The sequence below is a fragment of the Gymnoscopelus microlampas genome (assembly GCF_963454915.1).
Source record: "Gymnoscopelus microlampas genome assembly, chromosome: 6".
NCBI lineage: Eukaryota > Metazoa > Chordata > Actinopteri > Myctophiformes > Myctophidae > Gymnoscopelus > Gymnoscopelus microlampas.
Genome location: NC_139943.1, coordinates 30,690,857 through 30,710,502, shown reverse-complemented (window position 1 = coordinate 30,710,502; position 19,646 = coordinate 30,690,857). Strand labels below are relative to the sequence as shown.

Genomic DNA, 19,646 nt, shown 5'->3' with positions numbered 1-19,646 from the left:
CCCTCAGCCACGGACAAAAGCCTTTTCCTCAGACCAAACCTTAGCCCTCAGCCCCAGGCCCAAGCCCCTGAGCCACAACCTCAGCTGGAGCTTCAGGCTCGAACTCCCACTTCTACAGTCCTGCTATTCTTCTAACAGTCCAGAGACGAACAACAAGACTGATTGACTCCTGAGGCCAACAGGCGAACTCACAGCTACAGGCTGTGAACTCACTGAACTGATCTCTCTCTCTCTCTCTCTCTCTCTCTCTCTCTCTCTCTCTCTCTCTCTCTCTCTCTCTCTCTCTCTCTCTCTCTCTCTCTCTCTCTCTCTCTCTCTCTCTCTCTCTCTCTCTCTCTCTCTCTCTCTCTCTCTCTCTCTCTCTCTCTCTCTCCTAATTTGCCTCCAAGATTGGGGCTAATGCTCTCTTTCAGTCTATCGCTCTCTTTTATAATCTTGTCATGTCTATAATTATGTATCTTTGCATGAGCAACTTTGTCTAAAACATCAACACATCCAAAATGTGTCCTTGGAATTTTGATCAATATACTGAACAGAAATTATTACTGTGATGGGAAAATTAAACACAGGGGCTAAATGGAAGAGATATGCCGGCCCTCGATTGGATATGCTAACTAACATGTCCACAGTGCTCTCTCAATTCTCTTCATGCATGATTCTGATAAACCCAGAAAAGTCTTTTTTTTTTCTCCGCTGAAAGCCATCAATAATGTGTATTATCCAATGCCACAGGAAGTATACAAGGTGCATACAAGTATACAAAGTGATCGATTAATTCATTATTTTAACCATGGATCAAAATAGCATTATGATATCCGTGGATAAATTAGTATAGTTTCAATATTTGTGTCTGGTTTAAATGTGAGTTCATATATGTATATATATATATATATATATATATATATATATATATATATATATATATATATATATATATATATATATACACACACACACATGTCTATGTCTACATCTACATCTATATATATATATATATATATATATATATATATACGCACACAGTATATAAATATTCAGTAAAGCTAGAGGATAAGGTAACATTCATTTTCTTTTGGTATCTTGTGATTCCCTCGACCACTGTGTATCCCAGATCTAGTTAAAACTCCCCTCAGATAACCGACTTCATTTCACTTCATCACTCACCACTGTCTCCTAGGTTCCGAGGGAAACACTATTGCATCACTCCCCACTAATCTGATTGGCTGATCAAAGCTGTAAATGAAACCAGCCAGACTAAATTACAGCAGGCCAGAGTCATTAAGAGATATTACTTCAGGGAGGACAGACGTGCAGCACTGCTAGTCTGACAAATTATTTTCTCAATAGAGTTTGTTAGCTACTATATGCAGTAAGAGTGTAACGGGACCGTTTCGGTACAGGACTTTTGGTACAGTGCAGATATGTACAGATCTGAGTGCAAAGCAGACTTTGTCGTGTGCGGAACGTAGGTTACCTCAAAACTTACCTGCATGAAAATATTAAGAGGTGGGCCGAAAGACCGGATCTCTATACACAAAGGAATGGCATTTGTTATTGCTAATTTTGACTGATCTGAATTGCCAGTGAAAGGCTGTACCCACTTAAACCTATACTCAGTTGACCAGAGTCCCCCTGGGCTCTATAATAAGCCCCCTCCAGTTTTTGCTCTAGACAAAATATCTTTGCTGAAAATTGCCAAACTACAAGCTCACAATGCGTCGCAGCGTTACTTAATCCTCTTCGTTCCCTGTGGAACATAAAGCTGCGACTAGATCTGCTTCCATCTGGTCCTATCCTGTGCAGCATGTTGTGCCTCGCCCCATGTTAGGTTTGCCATCTTCAGTTCTGAGATCACAGTTCTTCGCCAGGTTGTTTTTGGCCTCCCTTGTTTCCTCTTTCCAGGTGGGGTCCATCTCAAGGCTACTTTAGGAATGCTGTTATGATCCATTCGGAGGACATGTCCGAGCCATCTGAGCCGTCTGTGTTTGATTTCCAGCACCACATTGCGACAGTTTGTCATTTTGTACAGGTCCTCGTTCGAGATCTTGTCCGGACAAAAGATGCGACATATCTTCCGGAGACACCCATTGTGGAATTAATTTATCTTTTTCATGTCACTCTCAACCACTCGCCAGGATTCTGTGCCATACAGCAAAACTGACTTAACGTTGCTGATACAGTTGGATCTTGACTCTTAGGGCTGTACTGCTTAGATTTCCAGATGGTCTGGAGGCTTGCAAATGTGCTGCAAGCTTTCCAAAGCCTTATACTGATGTCCCTGTTGCATGCCATTGTCCTTACTGAGAAGACTTCCCAGATATGTGAACTCCTCAACATAGTCAAGGGAGTTACCATCCACGGTGATTGGTGCATGTGGTGTTGAGTTCATGCACATCACTTGGGTTTTGGAGATGTTCATGTTCAGACTGATCTGTTTGGCATGGCCTGTGAATATCATGAACATTTAAATAATCTTTAAGTCATAATTTTGTCTGAAAAAAATGTATAAAACATGACAAAATCATATCGGCAAGACTAATATTGTGAATCATGTTGAGTCACGAGTTGAGTGAATTGTTCATCTCCTACCTTTTGTTTCTGTATCTCCCTTTTCAACTCAGTGTTCACTTACTGGTTTACAAATGACACCAAATTTAAATCAAACCCAGAGAATTAAAAGTTTCATCCACTCACAAAATGTGAAAATCATCTGTCTCGGCAAGTATCTGGACTTTTAAATTGTATGTTGGAAAACATTAAACAAAGCAGCACTGACTAACCAAGCAACTCAAATATTCAGTATTTATGGGACACATAATTAGCCAATATGAATGCTCTCAGCGATAGCGTTTCTCCCATTTCAGCCCTGTTTAATGTTCCCATCACAGTTCTAATCTCTGATCTGTAGATGAATCACATTGGATGGAGTTTTGATGAATAACTGGAGTAGCAACACAAGATAAAACATCTTAATTATTTTTTTCCCTGCTCAAGATATACTTTAGAGAGGAAATGAAATGCTAGAGCATATCAATAGTACACATTGAGAAATAAAATAGATTTGTATTTTTGCCAGTAGGCGGCGCAGCCATGACAGATGGTCTGGAACCCAGATGGTGATGTCCGTGGAATGGCAGGAGTGAAAAGTTATGAATCAATAAACTTTTTAATTTATATTTTAAAACTCTACCAAACATAAACCATGGTGTATTGGTTCATTCCACCATTTGTTGCCTGTCTAACTAGCAGTGTTGGGCAGACAGTACCACATATTAGTAATGCAATCTGGGAACCCATTGGCCAAAAGAAGAGAGATTACTAGTAATGTTAGTAGTAGCATGACACTAGGATATATATATACATATATACTAGAGGCGCCCGGCCCCCTAGCCGCACACGGGGCTCTAGTGAGGGCCCGCTTATTTTGGGGTTACAAAATCGTGGGATACAGAAAAAAACTTCGGACCCCCGCGAAACATCGCGGACACCTTCGGACCACCACGAAACATTGTGGACACCTTCGGACCCCCACGAAACATTGCGGACCCCTTCGGCTGGCTTTTGTTTTTTCATGAACCTGGTTGCTTGTTTTTGGCGCACAATCTGGCAACACTGACCTGGTTGCTTGTTTCCCAACCTGGCAATCCATTGGTATGTTTATGGCGTTCTACTTCCGTGTCGCATAGCAGTGACATCACTGTCGAATCCTTGGGATCTTGATCCTAGCCTTCCAGCACGTATTTACCACCAGCGGCACTACATGCTGTATTTTGATTTTTCCACGCTTGCGCTAAAGAAACACTACACACGATTATTATTTCATGTCAACATTCAAGTACAACGATCAGAAGATGTAACTGAGGTAAAGTAATGCGTGACTCTGCAAGTGTAACTAAAGTTTCTGTCCCTCCCTCTCTCTCTTTCCATCTCCCCCCACACACGCACGCACGCACACACACACACAGCTCCTTCGTGTCATGTCAGAGGTGTCGCACACACGCTTGTTGTGGGCTAGTTGACATAGCGTGCACCTCGCCCCCCCCCCCCTCAAGTATTTTTTTTCTCTGTGTCTGTGTCTCTCTCTCCGTGTGTGTGTGTGTGTGTGTGTGTGTGTGTGTGTGTGTGTGTGTGTGTCTGTCTGTCTGTCTGTCTCTCTCTCTCTCTGTCTGTATGTCTCTCGGTAGGTTTTGCACGGCGGTGCCCACACTAAAGGGAACGAAATGGTGTCCCCGTAATTTGGTCAGTTTGTGCTGGCCGCAATTAATTATGCTCCCAGGAGGCAAATGTGTGGTGAGCAATGAAAAGTAGCCTACGCCACCCGTAAATTAGTCGCGCACGTTGTGGCTTGTGTTGTTAGTGACATGTGATATGTTGTTGTTGTGTTTAGTGCGAAACAATGAGACGGGAAAATGATAACGGAAGTGAATGAGTGAATGATAACGGAAGACGGGACTTATCTCTAATGTGATATAGGATATATATATATATATATATATAAATGGATATATACAGTATGTGGGGTGGGGTCATCCGAAGCTGAGTGGGTAGAGTGTAATCGGTCATGTCTGCGCGACGAGATGTCCCTGAGCAAGACACTTAACCCCTAACAGCGCGCCTACAAACTGGTCAGCAGTCATATATCAGCTCTTGGGGTTGTCATTTATCAACCCAAGGGGTTATCATATAGCATATCGGCCTCTCTGTCCTTTTATCACTCCTCTCACCCAGAACAAACAAAGTCTGGGTGTGTGATGGAGAAATAAAGCAGCGCTAAAGTGCAGCTACAGCACAGAGCACACAGAGGGTGTTTGGGGTTAATGAGGCATCGTGGTGAGACAGAGTACAGAACAGATTGTGTCAGGCTGTGATCCCCTTTCAGGATCATAGCCCATTACACTGCTATTATCCCTGCCCTCCATTCCCATAATGCATCTCCTCTTGACCATGGCAGTGGTGGACAGTAGTACATTTACTCAGTGCTGTACCTAAGTATTTTTTGTTCTTTTCTTTCTTCTTCAAGTATCTGAACTTATTTATTTGTATTTGTATTTTTGGATACTTTCACTCCACTACATTTCGGAAGGGGAATTAACCACTTAAACTCTACTTCAAACATAGTGAACATAGCCGATCTACAAGCTCACAAGGTGTCGCAGTGCAACGTATTGTGAGCTTGTAGATCTGCTATTTTCACTATTATTTAAAATGTTTTAACTTTCTGAAAAATCATAGAATTTGGGGGAATGAAAATTCCGTAAATAGACAACTGGAAAACCCGAAAAGCAGTGCATATGAGCCGCAAATCCCACAAAAATAACTCCTTCATTGAGACATGCCATGAAAAATCATTATTTCTGGTTGGACCAATCAGGAAGTAACGCTAGAAATGTAGGCTACATAAATGGAGAAAAGAGACCCTCTCCCTTCGCCATTATAGACAACATTTTTAAAGCTTTACTTGATTGCACAAGTTGGTCAGAGAGAGAGAGAGAGAGAGAGAGAGAGAGAGAGAGAGAGAGAGAGAGAGAGAGAGAGAGAGCAATGGCATGCCCACATCAGTTCTTCCACTCTTTCATGATGATTCAGCCCATCATTTCAGGATATATACACTGTGATGCTACAGTCTATTCATAGAACTCTTCTGAAAAAGAATGCCATAACCAAATGTAAAACATTCCACTTCAAGAGCATTTGACTGCAACACTTTGTGATGTGACTACTGTAGAGCTGGTACGACCTCTGACCTTTACATGAACATTATATTCACTTCTCTACCTCATTGACAGACCATCTACCGCTGCGATTCCCAACCTGTGTGGTCGGGGCCCACTGGTGGGCTGTGGAGATATTGCAAGTGGGCCCCAAAATAATTGGCAAAACACTAAGATTGTAATGATAATGTAACATTAATATTTAATAAAAATCGATCCCTGGCTAATACACTTTATATGCCTTAACACATTATAATTGCCCTCTATAACTCAGATTAAAAACATAAATGACACTTCCTATTTCAGGCCAGCACTGAAGGAGGGACATAAAACCCTAGGTTAAAAACTAAAGCAGGGTAAAAACATGGTAGGCTGCATAACACTGAACTTATAGTACACACACAGTGATGTAAGGAACACAGCTGCAGCTAGTCAAATTAATAATGGGTGTGTCTGATATTAGGTGTGTCAATACTGTCTATTATTCTAGTACATTGGCATGCCCTCGGCTCTGGACACACCTATGAACATCTAACACTATTATTATTATTAATATGTTAGGTGCAGCTGTGTTCACTAGTCTGCCATGTTTTTAATCTGCTGTAGTTTTTAACCTGAACTGGAAAACAAACTACACAATCAGCCAGGGGTTTCATGCCCCTTTAATAGTGGTAAACTGGGTGCATGGCTGGAATTTCAAATGCTCCTCAACAAAATGGGTGACATGACAGATGTCTGAGATCTGAATGTCACCCCCCAGGAACCGCTCTCAATCTGTCACGTCCCGCCAAGAGCTGTCTCTCTGGTTTTATAAAGTTTAAACCTTCAGCAGATTAATGGCAGCATAAAGCCAAATTCATGCTCGGTCGCACGACAGTGTCGGTCGCCAAAAACAGCAGACCTACAAGGTCACAACGTGTTGTGAGCTAGTAGATCTGCTATTTTGTGACGCGATTTCAGAAAGAGTGTTGCGATTTCATGCTGGGGATGCAGATTAATCAAATCAATCGAAATTGTCATTTTTGTTTGTTTGTCAGTGACAGCACAGAGTAGGTGTTGAAGATGTGACACATGCACGCACTGCTGGCTGCTGCCTTCTCACTCACCTTTGGTAGCCCCCTATACAAATGTTTGTTGGTAATAATATATTTGGGGACAATTCACGGCTGTTAGGGCTGTTAAGCTTGGACCGATATTTGATTATATCAAATAGATGCTCAGAAGGAAACAAAGAAGTGGGGAAAGTGGGGAAAAATAACCCACAGAATCTGTTGGAAAAGATAAATCTATCCTTCCACTTCTGACCCTTCTTGCTCATCCTACATCCAATTCTTGCACCTCCTCCTACTGTACACCCAATTTGTAAAACTCCTCATATACCCAATTCTTACAACTCCTCCTCCTATACCCAATTCTTACACCTCGTCCTACTCCTACTAATTGTTACAGCTCCTCCTATCTCCAATCCGTCCAGGACTGCCACATTCCCCAACCCCGCAGTGCTACTCTGCAGAACTGCTAATAGAATCTCACAGCCCTTTAATGGATCTGTCAGAATCTGCACGAGGCGACATGTGAAGCTGACCAGCAGCTTCACAGCCACTGCCAGCAGAGAGCGTATGGTGACACAGCGACAGCTGCAGCAACAGCATTTCATTGTCTGTAGGAAGATGACAGCTTCAGGAAACAGACCACACTGCTCCTTTACAGAAGTATTCCGGCTCTTGACAACATTGAGCATTTGTAGAATTGTTTTGTTACGGGGCCAGAGCTCTGCTCTGGACACGTATTGTTATTCGCATTATTCTGTCACTTCTTCTTCTTCTTCTTCTTCTTCTTCTTCTTCTTCTGCCACTTTTCGCAGTTCTGGCTGAACCGTGCAGTCGCTTTTTACGAAACTCGGCCATATGGTAGATGGCCATGAAAAACAATCAAGAAATAATTCTCACAATCTTTCGTCCAAAGGTGGCGCTATAGCACTCAATTGAAAATGGCAACTTTGAACAGGTACAACTCATGCCCTGTTTGACCTACAGCCATGAAACTTGGATACACACATGCGTCTCCTCATGCTGAACAACTTTCACACTCTGACTTTTGACCTCTGACCTTTAGATCTCCCACCATTTTGAATTATATGAAAAACAGTCATTGGCTCCTAACTTCTGCATTTTTTCACTTATGGAAAATCCGTTGGAAATTTTTGTAGAAAGTGGTCCAAAGTTCAAGTGTGAAACGTTTCGTGCAGATTGCTCAAAAATCCCAGGAGGAGATAGATTTTAACTATTACAGTTTTATGAAAATTATTCATCTGTGCCTAAAACATACATGCAGACTCACATTTCTTTGAAACTTTGCAGAAATGTAGAGGGTCATTCCAAATATCACTGAAACCAATCTTACTCCAATTGGCCAAAAGGGGGCGCTATAGCAATTTTTTGAAAAGGCAGACTTTAAACAGGCATAAGTCATGCCTCGTTTGGCCGAAAGTCGTGAAACTTGCTTACACATGTGCCTTGACTCATGAGGAACACACGTATCGATTTGACCATTAAGCTCCGCCCTTAGATTTTCCGCAATTTTGAGCAGTTTGAAAAATACTTGTTTTTGCCAGTTCTGGCTTAACCGTGCATACGCTTTTTACGAAACTCGCCCATATGGTAGATGCTCATGAAAAACTACCAAGAAATAATTCTCACACTCATTCGTCAAAGGGTGGCGCTATAGCACTCAATTGAAAGTGCCAACTTTGAACAGGTACAACTCATGCCCTGTTTGACCTACAACCATGAAACTTCGATACACACATGCGTCTCTTCATGCCCGACAACTTTCGTGGTCTGACTTTTGACCTCTGACCTTTAGATCGCCCACCATTTTGAATTATATGAAAAACAGTCATTGGCTCCTAACTTCTGCATTTTTTCACTTATGGAAAATCCGTTGGAAATTTTTGTAGGCAGTGGTCCAAAGTTCATGTGTAAAATGTTTCGTGCAGATTGCTCAAAAATCCCAGGAGGAGATAGATTTTAACTATTACAGTTTTATGAAAATTATTCATCTGTGCCTAAAACATTCATGCAGACTCACATTTTTTTGAAACTTTGCAGAAATGTACAGGGTCATTCCAAATATCACTGAAACCAATCTCACTCCAATTGGCCAAAGGGGGGCGCTATAGCAATTTTTTGAAAATGCAAATTTTAAACAGGCAAAAGTCATGCCTCGTTTGGCCGAAAGTCGTGAAACTTGCTTACACTTGTGCCTTGACTCATGAGGAACACATCTATCGCTTTGACCAGTAAGCTCCGCCCTTAGATTGTCCGTAATTTTGAGCAGTTTGAAAAACATTTAAACCCAGGATTTTTCAGCTATTTGCGTGAAACTGTATCATCTGTGTGATCTCCTTTTTCACAGTTACTTGTTTGTTGGGCCAATGGCGTCTCCCTTAAATTAATGCCTCACAATCTCAAGGTCGCCAGTTCAAGCCTCACTTGATGCAGACTTAATTTAAGTTGAATTGCAAACAACATGACTGTATCAATGAATACATGTGCAAATGGTAAAGATAACCTGAAATGCTTATTTGAGAGTTCGTTTTTTCAACGTATGACATACTTCATTCTGAAAATAGCTGATATACAATCTCACAACTTTTCATGGTTTGTGAGCTTGTAGATCGGCTACTTTCACTAGTTTTGGTTCTGAGGAGATGTACAATTTCTTCATTGGTAAATGGTTTGTGAACGAGTGATCTTAGTGTTAGTGAAACAGGGGCTTGGTTCATGAAAGAAGGCAAGAGTTTATGATCTTCAACAGACAATATCAGTCTGGACAAAGCTATAGCACTATAGGTAGTGTTGCAGCCTATTAGTCTGAAGGTTGAGAGTTCGAATCCTGTTAATGGCAGTAGGTTGAGATGTCCAATCAAACCATTATGTTTCCATCTCTCTCTCTCATCAATCTATTGTTTCCATGTCACTCTCTCTCTCTCTTCAATCTATTCCGTTTCCATGTCTCTCTCTCTCTCTATTCACTGGCCCCGTATTATCGCTGCTTGCAGCTATATTACGAATTGTTTTTCGCTCCCTCTCAATTCAAGGCTAATCTTAGTTCTGGCTGAACCGTGCATACGCTTTTTACGAAACTCGGCCATATGGTAGATGGTCATGAAAAACGATCAAAAAATAATTCTCACAATCTTTCGTCAAAAGGTGGCGCTATAGCACTCAATTGAAAATGCCAACTTTGAACAGGTACAACTCATGCCCTGTATGACCAACAGCCATGAAACTTCGATACACACATGCGTCTCTTCATGCCCGACAACTTTCGTGGTTTGACTTTTGACCTCTGACCTTTAGATCTCCCACCATTTTGAATTATATGAAAAACAGTCATTGGCTTCTAACTTCTGCATTTTTTCACTTATGGAAAATCCGTTGGAAATTTTTTTAGGCAGTGGTCCAAAGTTCAAGTGTTAAACGTTTCGTGCAGATTGCTCAAAAATCCCAGGAGGAGATAGATTTTAACTATTACAGTTTTATGAAAATTATTCATCTGTGCCTAAAACATACATGCAGACTCAAATTTCTTTGAAACTTTGCAGAAATGTACAGGGTCATTCCAAATATCACTGAAACCAATCTCACTCCAATTGGCCAAAGGGGGGCGCTATAGCAATTTTTTGAAAATGCAAACTTTAAACAGGCAAAAGTCATGCCTCGTTTGGCCGAAAGTCGTGAAACTTGCTTACACTTGTGCCTTGACTCATGAGGAACACATCTATCGCTTTGACCAGTAAGCTCCGCCCTTAGATTGTCCGCAATTTTGAGCAGTTTGAAAAACACTTAAACCCAGGATTTTTCAGCTATTTGCGTGAAACTGTATCATCTGTGTGATCTCCTTTTTCACAGTTACTTGTCTGTTGGGCCAATGGCGTCTCCCTTAAATGAATGCCTCACAATCTCAAGGTCGCCAGTTTAAGCCTCACTTGATGCAGACTTCATTTAAGTTGAATTGCAAACAACATGACTGTATCAATGAATACATGTGCAAATGGTAAAGATAACCTGAAATGCTTATTTGAGAGTACGTTTTTTTAACGTATGACATAATAGCTGATCTACAATCTCACAACTTTTCATGGTTTGTGAGCTTGTAGATCGGCTACTTTCACTAGTTTTGGTTCTGAGGAGATGTACAATTTCTTCATTGGTAAATGGTTTGTGAACGAGTGATCTTAGTGTTAGTGAAACAGGGGCTTGGTTCATGAAAGAAGGCAAGAGTTTATGATCTTCAACAGACAATATCAGCCTGGACAAAGCTATAGCACTATAGGTAGTGTTGCAGCCTATTAGTCTGAAGGTTGAGAGTTCGAATCCTGTTAATGGCAATAGGTTGAGATGTCCAATCAAACCATTATGTTTCCATCTCTCTCTCTCTCATCAATCTATTGTTTCCATGTCACTCTCTCTCTCTTCAATCTATTCCGTTTCCATGTCTCTCTCTCTCTCTATCCATGGCCCCGTATTATCGCTGCTTGCAGCTATATTTTGTATTTGTTATTCATCATAACCTGTTTCTCTGCACTGTGCCAAGAAATTGCTACACTAGAAATGCAGCATACAGTCGATTATGGTGAGAAAAACACCCCAAAACAAACAAAACATCTAAAATGGCTACCAGAGCATAATGTATACATACATCAGTCACTCTTCTCTTGACAACTGTTCCTATCAGGCTGACTTGTTCACCGTATATTTACCATTTATCATAGAGCAGCTTGAGTAGAATATGTTTCTCCGTTTGAACTGTGTCTTTACTTTACTTATTACTCCCTGCTAAAAGTAACTCATTATTAGTATACATTTAACTTTGGTTAAATGTATACCCTCGTCAGAGATACATTTTAATGGAGATGGACTAAGTCTCTTCAACTGCCGACATCTGGACAGCTAAACCGATTTTTATATTAACAATCTGAAAAGTGTGAGAATGAGCAAGAAAATTGCAACTATTACTTTTGTGGAAAAGTAAAAGAGCATTCAAATTATTACTCACAACGTTACAGTAATTACGGTAGTTATATTACCTGTTAATGGAAAAAGTAATAATGCTACTTTTTCCAACACGTTACTCAGGCAGGTTCTACTCACCGTTATCTGTAGCGATAAAGACAGCAGTGTATTTGTTATTGTGGACATAAGGTGACTCGCGGTCCAAAGAGGCTGAGGTGTTGATAGTTCCTCTGACTGGGTTCACACTCAGCCAGCCTGCTGGGTCTCGTAGGACTGCATACCTGATGGAGGAATAAAACAAAATTAAAAATTAAAAACAACAATCCAAAAAACAACCAAAAACAACAAGGATAGTCAGGTAATTCATTGTAAAGCTGTAAGAGAAAACATTGTATTTATTATGTGAAATGTTTGTTCATGTATAAACATGTAGAAACCTTGTTATTTTTACTAGAATTCATCTCCCACAAGTAGACGTAGTTACTGAACCCTGAGCCAATGGAAAATCATACATATCTTAGCAATGTAAAGCCACATACAATATAGTAAACTAAACATAATCATTGTTATGACAGCAGATGTATTATTTTATATTCTGCAAACCATGCAAAACACATCACATCAGGAATTTAAATGTTCCATATTTATCCCACATAAATCTTTATGCAAAATGTGGAAACAAAGTGCTTTCAAAATGGAATCCTCACCAAGTCACTATATATTTTATATGCTGGTTTGACTCTGCCCAAGGATCATCAAACATTTTGTACACATGTGAGACAAGGTTAGCTGTCAATTCAACAAAAATAAGCCATTGGAAATACAAGGTTTTATAGGACACTGGTGGCATTTCTTCATGAAGACTGACACACCAACCAGGAAGGACGAGAGTTATCTTGTACACCCACCACTGTAAATTATTAAAGTGAGCGTACAGCTGTGGTTGGAACATGCATTCATGTCCAGACTGAGGAAAAGTAAAGGTTGAATGGAGGACGGCACGCAGTCAGGGTCATAGAAAAAGTCATTTCAGAGAGATGAGTGTCACAGTCCCTTTGAAGAGTTTAGTCAAAACACTGAAGAGATGACATCAATCAAAACTACAGCACTGTTTGATAGAGTTACAGCAGCCAAAGTGACAAACTGCAGACGCAGAGCTGCATATGAGTGTACCGTACATGTGACACTGTAAATGAGGCTGTGTGGGTCTGTGTGGGTCTGTGTGGGTCTGTGTGCGTGCGTGCGTGCGTGCGTGCGTCAACAGCAGTGGTCACTGTAAGGCTGGTGTACGAAGATGATGGATGAACTCTCAAAGACCCATGGGGGGATAACGACTGAGCTGGCATCGCCGTGGAAATGGTGACCTCAATCATGTGACTGTCTGAGGGAAACATGGGAAGTGGATGGGGATTGGATATTATTGTCACACATGGGCACACATACATTGTCAATTTTAATTTCACACAGCCACACATACATGCACGCACACACACACACATTCACAGTTTTTCCGTCCAGTGCAAAGTGGCGCAGCACAACTGGCATTGGTATTTTCCAACAAACTGCCCATGCTGGGCAGTTTGTCATTTTTAGATCCCGCGCCCATGTTGTCTAAATACCAAATGATCTTGCAACTATTTAGCACCTATTAAAATGAGGTGTGGTCTGATGCAATCAAGGCGCACTGACATCTTATGCACAGACTTTGCGCTTCGCGCTAAAGACCAGCTTTTAGTTGTTCTTAAACACAGTGCAGATATTTCCTTACTATTTAGGCCTTATTGGGAATAAGTTGCGTCTAGGAGGTTCACAATTCACGGACACTGATTGTAATCAAAATCCATCCAATTTCATCACAACACTCACAAAATCGTTTTTGTGCTCAAGCAGCAGATAAACCTTTATCAAGCACTTGATTCTTCATTAATCCTATTAATACGAATTTTAAAAAGAAGTTGCCACTGTTATGCGTCTCCAAAGAAAGACGAGTGGTGAGGAGAGAGGGAGAGAAAGGGAGAGAAAAATACATTTATTTCAGTAAGTAGCCTGCCTAGCCGACCAACTTCCCACCTGATGCATCACTCCCTCTGGTCCTCGGTGATACGCACGACTAGATTGAAGTCATTAGGTCCCATATATGGGCATACGGTTCTGGACAACCAACTATCCGTCCGACTCAACGCAGAGCACCGCACTGCCTCGGTTCCTTTTGGTTGGTTCTCATTATTATTTATTCATTAATTTATATAGCACTTTTCAGACATGAAATGTACTGTACACTTACAGCAAAAAACTAAGTAAAAGGAACAGATTTTAAACAGATTAAAAGTACTGTACAATACAGTGCAAAATAATAAAAAAGGAACAATAAATTAAAAACTTGTTAAGAGCTTGTTTGACAAGCAGCCTTTCTCTTCTCTCACACTCTCTCTCACCTCAAATTTGTCACGCCATCACTCAGTTGCTGGAAATAAATACAATCACACACTGGAGACTGTAATTGTTCTCTTCTCATCTCAGGAAGATGATACGGTTTGAGTCAGATGTGCGATGGAAACAAACAAAAAGTCACATCCTTTTTTTTTTTAATGCCGATGCATTATTTACCTTGCTATGTGCTAGATGGTGTTTTGGTAGAGAAGAGGCTATAAATTGACCAAATGTGCTCTGCTATTTTTCAGAAGTGCAGACAGGTTGGAAATGGAAAGAGAGCGAGAGAGAGAGAGAGAGAGGGAGAAAGATATGGGGTTGTTTAAACTATATAATTATCTTATTATAAACTTTGCTCAAATAAATGGGGCCATTCAAGCATTTCTAATACTCAACAAAACCTTTTTATCTGCTCGTCCGTCCCCCTCCCTCTCCCTCTCTCTCTCTGCTTCTGTCAGGTCCACATTTGTTGCATTCAACACGTCTCTTCTTCTCAACATCTCTTACTCATATTTCTTCTTTTTATCTTTCTATTTTTCGGCTCTTCCAACACCAACCTTCTCCTTGTCCCCAACACCAAGCTCCGCACCATGGGCGACCGGGCCTTCTGCTATACAGCCCCATGTCTGTGGAATCCCCCCCCCCCCCCCCCCCCCCGAACACCTGAGAGCACCACAGTTCATTGATGCTTTTATGGACTAAAAACCTACCTTTTTAACAAAGCAAATTCTTGGGCCTTTCTTTTTTTTTTTTTGTCTTTGCCCTATTTTTCCCCCTAGTTTTCATTTGATTCTTTAGTTTAGCCTAGTTGCCATGCTTTTAAACCCTGTAGAGCTCTGAGATTCGCAAGAAGAGTATAAATAAAATGCATTATTATCATTATCTTTCTCTTTGCCTCACACACCTCACAGTTCTCGTGTCTGTTACTGTCTACACTCCCCTGTCCCTCCCTTTGAAGTCTTTTGGCTCTTTTATTTTGTTGAACTGGAACATGACTAGAGTGAGAAAAGTTAAGGTTTCTTGGTAGATGCTGAATAATGGATGGCTCAGCTTCTGTTTGAGACTCACTCTGTTTTCAAAGCAAGGTGAAGTAAACAACCTCAATTTGAGAACAAGAGGCACAAAAGTGCACTTATATTCTTCATCAAGTATTCAAGGGGAGCCGTTTAAGTTAGGAGTCCAGAAGTTAGACCTCGTTTTCCAGCAGTAAACCACTACAGGCTTCAACACTGACTAAAGACCCAAAAGAAGTAGTGTAGGCTAAAGAACAGCTCTTCTGAACATCAGATAAATCCCTTAAAGGTTGCGTTGAAGGTTTTCTGTGGGGTTTTCTGTGTTTACAAGTAGACTATACTGCTCATCACTACTGATCATGAGCAGCAAGACATACATACAACACAAATACATTGTGTTGTGTTAAACTGATTTGACCTCACATCCATGCAGGCCACATACTGTACAGACAGACAAGGACAGCACTCCAAATTGATATTTAATTGCCACACATGGCAATTAAAAAGTCAATTTGCAGTGCTGTCCTATAAGCTTTCTTTTTCATTATTAATCCAAAGGCAACATGCTGTTCAGAATGAAAACTAAGACAGCAGGCCAGATGGTGGGACGTACAGGAAGAGCACAGTTCCCTCATTGAGAAAAGTTACTTTCCTCAGCTGTTAGGAGGTACTAACCCTATTTTGTTTCCTATTTTAGTATCAAAATAGGGACACCAGAGCTAAAGAATACTGTGGGGTGTTACTGTGTAGTGCGAGAGGGTCCTGTTACGGTCGCCCCCCCCCCCCTAAACACAAACACAATTTCCAAGCTCACTCAAGCAAACACTCGCAAGTGTTTGTGCAACTTGCCTCAAGTCAGTTTTTCCTCAACCACATACTGTACCTGATGCTCTGTATCTGTAGTGTATCTGGGTCTGTGGCGCTGAGTGAAGTCACAAAACTTCCCACAGGGATGTTCTCCATTCGGGTGACTGCCAAAGGATCTGGCAAGAAAACGGGTCCCTCGTTGATGTCCAGGACCTTGACATGGACGGTGGCAGTGGAGCTGAGGCCATAGTCCATGTCTGTAACCAGAGGATCCTCGTTTTGTACCTTGATCAGCAGCATGTGCAACTCTGTGGCCTCAAAATTCAGAGGCTTGAATAGAAGATAGAAAGATGGTTTGCAGAGGAGAGGCACAGGATGGAACAGATGGGGTTGGAGGAGAAAAGTCAGGAAAGGTGGCAGAGATATGGAAGGAGGTTGAGAATGAGATGGAACAGGGAGAGCAGAGAAGATTAATGACAAGTGGAGGGGAGTAAGATGCAGCACAATAGCACCTCACAGTTAATGTATTGTGAAACACATATACAGTACAGTACATGGCTAGAGACACATAAATCACACATCCTCCTGAGTGTGACATTGGCATACAGACATCCTTTCTTAGTATGATGTTTTCCACCCTACCAAGGAAATAAACTTCATTCAACATTCAACTGTTCTAACATGTATAACCTGTCCCTGTTATCTAGAATAACATGATACCAGGTGAAAGCAGTTATAATAAGCTATACAACCAGGGGTACAAGGGGGTCCGTGAGGACCGGAGTTAAGAACCACTGCATTGTATCCTTCATACTCTATTTTAATACTGTACCTTGACGACAGACAGCATGCCCTCGTTGTCATCTGGGTTGGTGTGGATCTGGAAGCTCTGGGTGGAGTCTCCACTGATGATGGAGTAGATGGCTCTCCATGCGCCTGTGGCTGGATCATCCCTGTCGTCTACCGTCAGGTTGACCACTACGCCTGTCGAACCCTCTTCCACGTAGGCCTCAAACTGGGATGGCGTGGTGGTTGTGATGATAGTGGTGGTGATGGGATCAGACAGATATTAATTCATATTTGGAAGAGAAAAAACTAAAAGCATATAGGCAATTTGCCTGTAAGCTTTTTAGAATAGAAAATCACAAAGTGCCCAAAATGTTGTCTACTTTTAGCCACAGGTTGGAAGATGTAATATTTAAGTACAAAAGGCAGTATTAAATCCTGACATTAGCCGTCATGTGCATATACTGTAGCATATACTGTAGATAATTTGGCAAAAGAGGGAAAAAATATCTAGAGAAATGCATCTGTTTCTACTCTTAGAAATTAAATAAACAGGTGAACATTTGCGATTGTAATATCGAACTAACTGTTTCATCGCATTGAAAGGACATTGTTTGTCCACGCTGGATGACAGAAAAACTGCTGGACGTGACTAGTGATTCAGGGGATGGTAGCCAGGCAATAATACAAAGAAGGAACTAAAGACAAACACTTCTAAACTAGGATGAGCAGCTACTGTAGCATTACTTATTTAAAGCACATCTTATAGACGGAGGCACGCAGAGAGGGATTACAGGTATTTGGAGAGCTTTTGCTAGACACCATTTGCAAAAGGACACAGTTGCCTCGGAACTATAAGTGGTCCGCATTTATATAGCGCCTTTATACAAAGTGCTTTACAATGTGCATTACAATGTGCATTACATTGGAGGTTAGAGGTTCAGTGTCTTGCTCAAGGACACTTCAACAAAAAGCTCAGAGCCAGACATTGAATCGGAAACCTTCCATCTCCCAGACGGCGGCTCTACCTCCTGATCCATTGCTGCCCCAATAATAATAATAATAATAATAATAATAATAATAATAATAATAATAATAACAATAACAATAATCACTTGTCATGTCCGCTTCTGATCTCAATCGTCATGTGATTAAAAAAAACAAAAGAACGTGACTGAAACCAAACATCTACCGGAATCCCCCCTTGGTCAGGGGAGATATTAGGCTTTTGGACTTCATGCTGAGCTACTCTGCTGTTATAATACATAAATCTCACTCCAGCACTTGTTCTCTGAAACAGATCACATCAGCCAGGAGCAGCTGTGTGTGTATGTTGCAGCTAGTGGGGCAGTAATGCAAGTCTTCAACTTATCCCTGACACCTGCTACCATCCCGCCGGCCCTGCATGATGCTGTACCCATGACGTTTATCAGTGGGACAGATGGTCGGCATGGAAGGAGAGAGAGAGAGAGAGAGAGAGAGAGAGAGAGAGAGAGAGAGAGAGAGAGAGAGAGAGAGAGAGAGAGAGAGAGAGTTTGAGTGGCAGGAGTTGATAAGCCACATCATGGTCTTGTTATGAGGGGCTGTATGGTGAAATAAACCACTAGGACATGATGTGACATTAGAGGACCAGAGAGGAAGAAGAGTCATAAAGGTGGCATGGTTGTGTCCATCTCTTTGCTGTGGTAACGATAGGAGCTGCTAGTTCAAGAACACCCGACTAAATTCACCTGGTAGAACGCCAGGCACGCTGCCAAAGCAAGAGTAGCTCACTATCCCAGAGTGAAACTGTGTGCATGAGACACCAGTAAATATATGTAGATAATATGACTACAGCTGGGCTTGGCAGTTACAATTCATCAGGACAAACATCCATCTTCTACCCTGGGGCAAACCTATAAAACCTTCTAGATGACAGAACTACCATGGGATTAAATCTCTTAATTTCTCAGACTCATAAAAATATGATTAATAATAACAGGTTTTTATTAAGAGACTTGCTGCAAAGTTGTTTTGATCACTTTGTTGTCCCTTATCCCTTGAAGAAGAAACCACCGTTTGAAAATGTAATAAATACCACTGCATGAAAGAGTAAGTTAGCCTGATTATAATGAATGAAAAAATCAAAACTTTTGAGATATTGTTATAACTGTATACTGAGTCATCCATCCTGAGAAAATATCTTGTGGAAGTGAAAAGAAACAAGATTGGGGGAAATCTTACACAGGAAATGGGGTTCTCGTTGATGCCATTGTCTTTGTTATTCTTCTAAATTCTTAGCAGCCTATTGTGTACTTATCATTTTGTCTGCACTATATATGGTGTGAATTACTGTCTGATCACTGCACATGTTAACAGTAAACAACATTAATGTGCTCTGATGACAGCATGTACCATTGTAACGGTAGCTTGCTTGCTTAAACAAATGATGTACTACTGTAGTAATATTAGTGTATACAATTTCATGTTGCTGCGGCACAAGACGAGAACTCAACTTTCATCTATTGGAGCTCACTATGATAGAAACGATCAACAACAATATACCTTGAAATCAGTCTTTTTAGTTCTGCCTGGCTTTAGACTGTAGCAGATGGCTCATTCGTTGTGGCGCATTCCTGATCAGAATGCACCTCCATGTTCATTTCAGTGCAGGCTGGCAAAAAGCCCGGTTACATTTTTCCAGACAGTCAGAACTACCGACATCGGTATAGGATACTGGGACTACTTTAACATTCTTTATACGATACAGAGAAAGGTATGTCGGATGTGAACAACAACACGGTGACCGAGTCCTGTAGCTGCAGCGAGCGGAGTTGGAGGTCAGAGACGGGATGCGTCTCAATACAATGCGTCTCAATATGTGAATTCTGTAATCTTGT

General features: G+C 41.2%; 1 protein-coding gene across 1 annotated transcript in view; it reads right to left on the bottom strand.

Moving 5' to 3' along the window:
- The window catches only part of LOC311046665 (cadherin-13-like), a 164,491-nt gene that overhangs the window by 10,222 nt on the left and 134,623 nt on the right, over positions 1–19,646 (bottom strand). The window contains exons 9-11 of the mRNA XM_084059151.1: positions 16,814–16,996; positions 16,058–16,311; positions 11,866–12,012 (exon numbers count right to left, since the gene is read on the bottom strand). Coding sequence (XP_083915277.1) covers positions 11,866–12,012; positions 16,058–16,311; positions 16,814–16,996 — 584 coding nt within the window. The remainder of the gene's footprint in view (positions 1–11,865; positions 12,013–16,057; positions 16,312–16,813; positions 16,997–19,646) is intronic.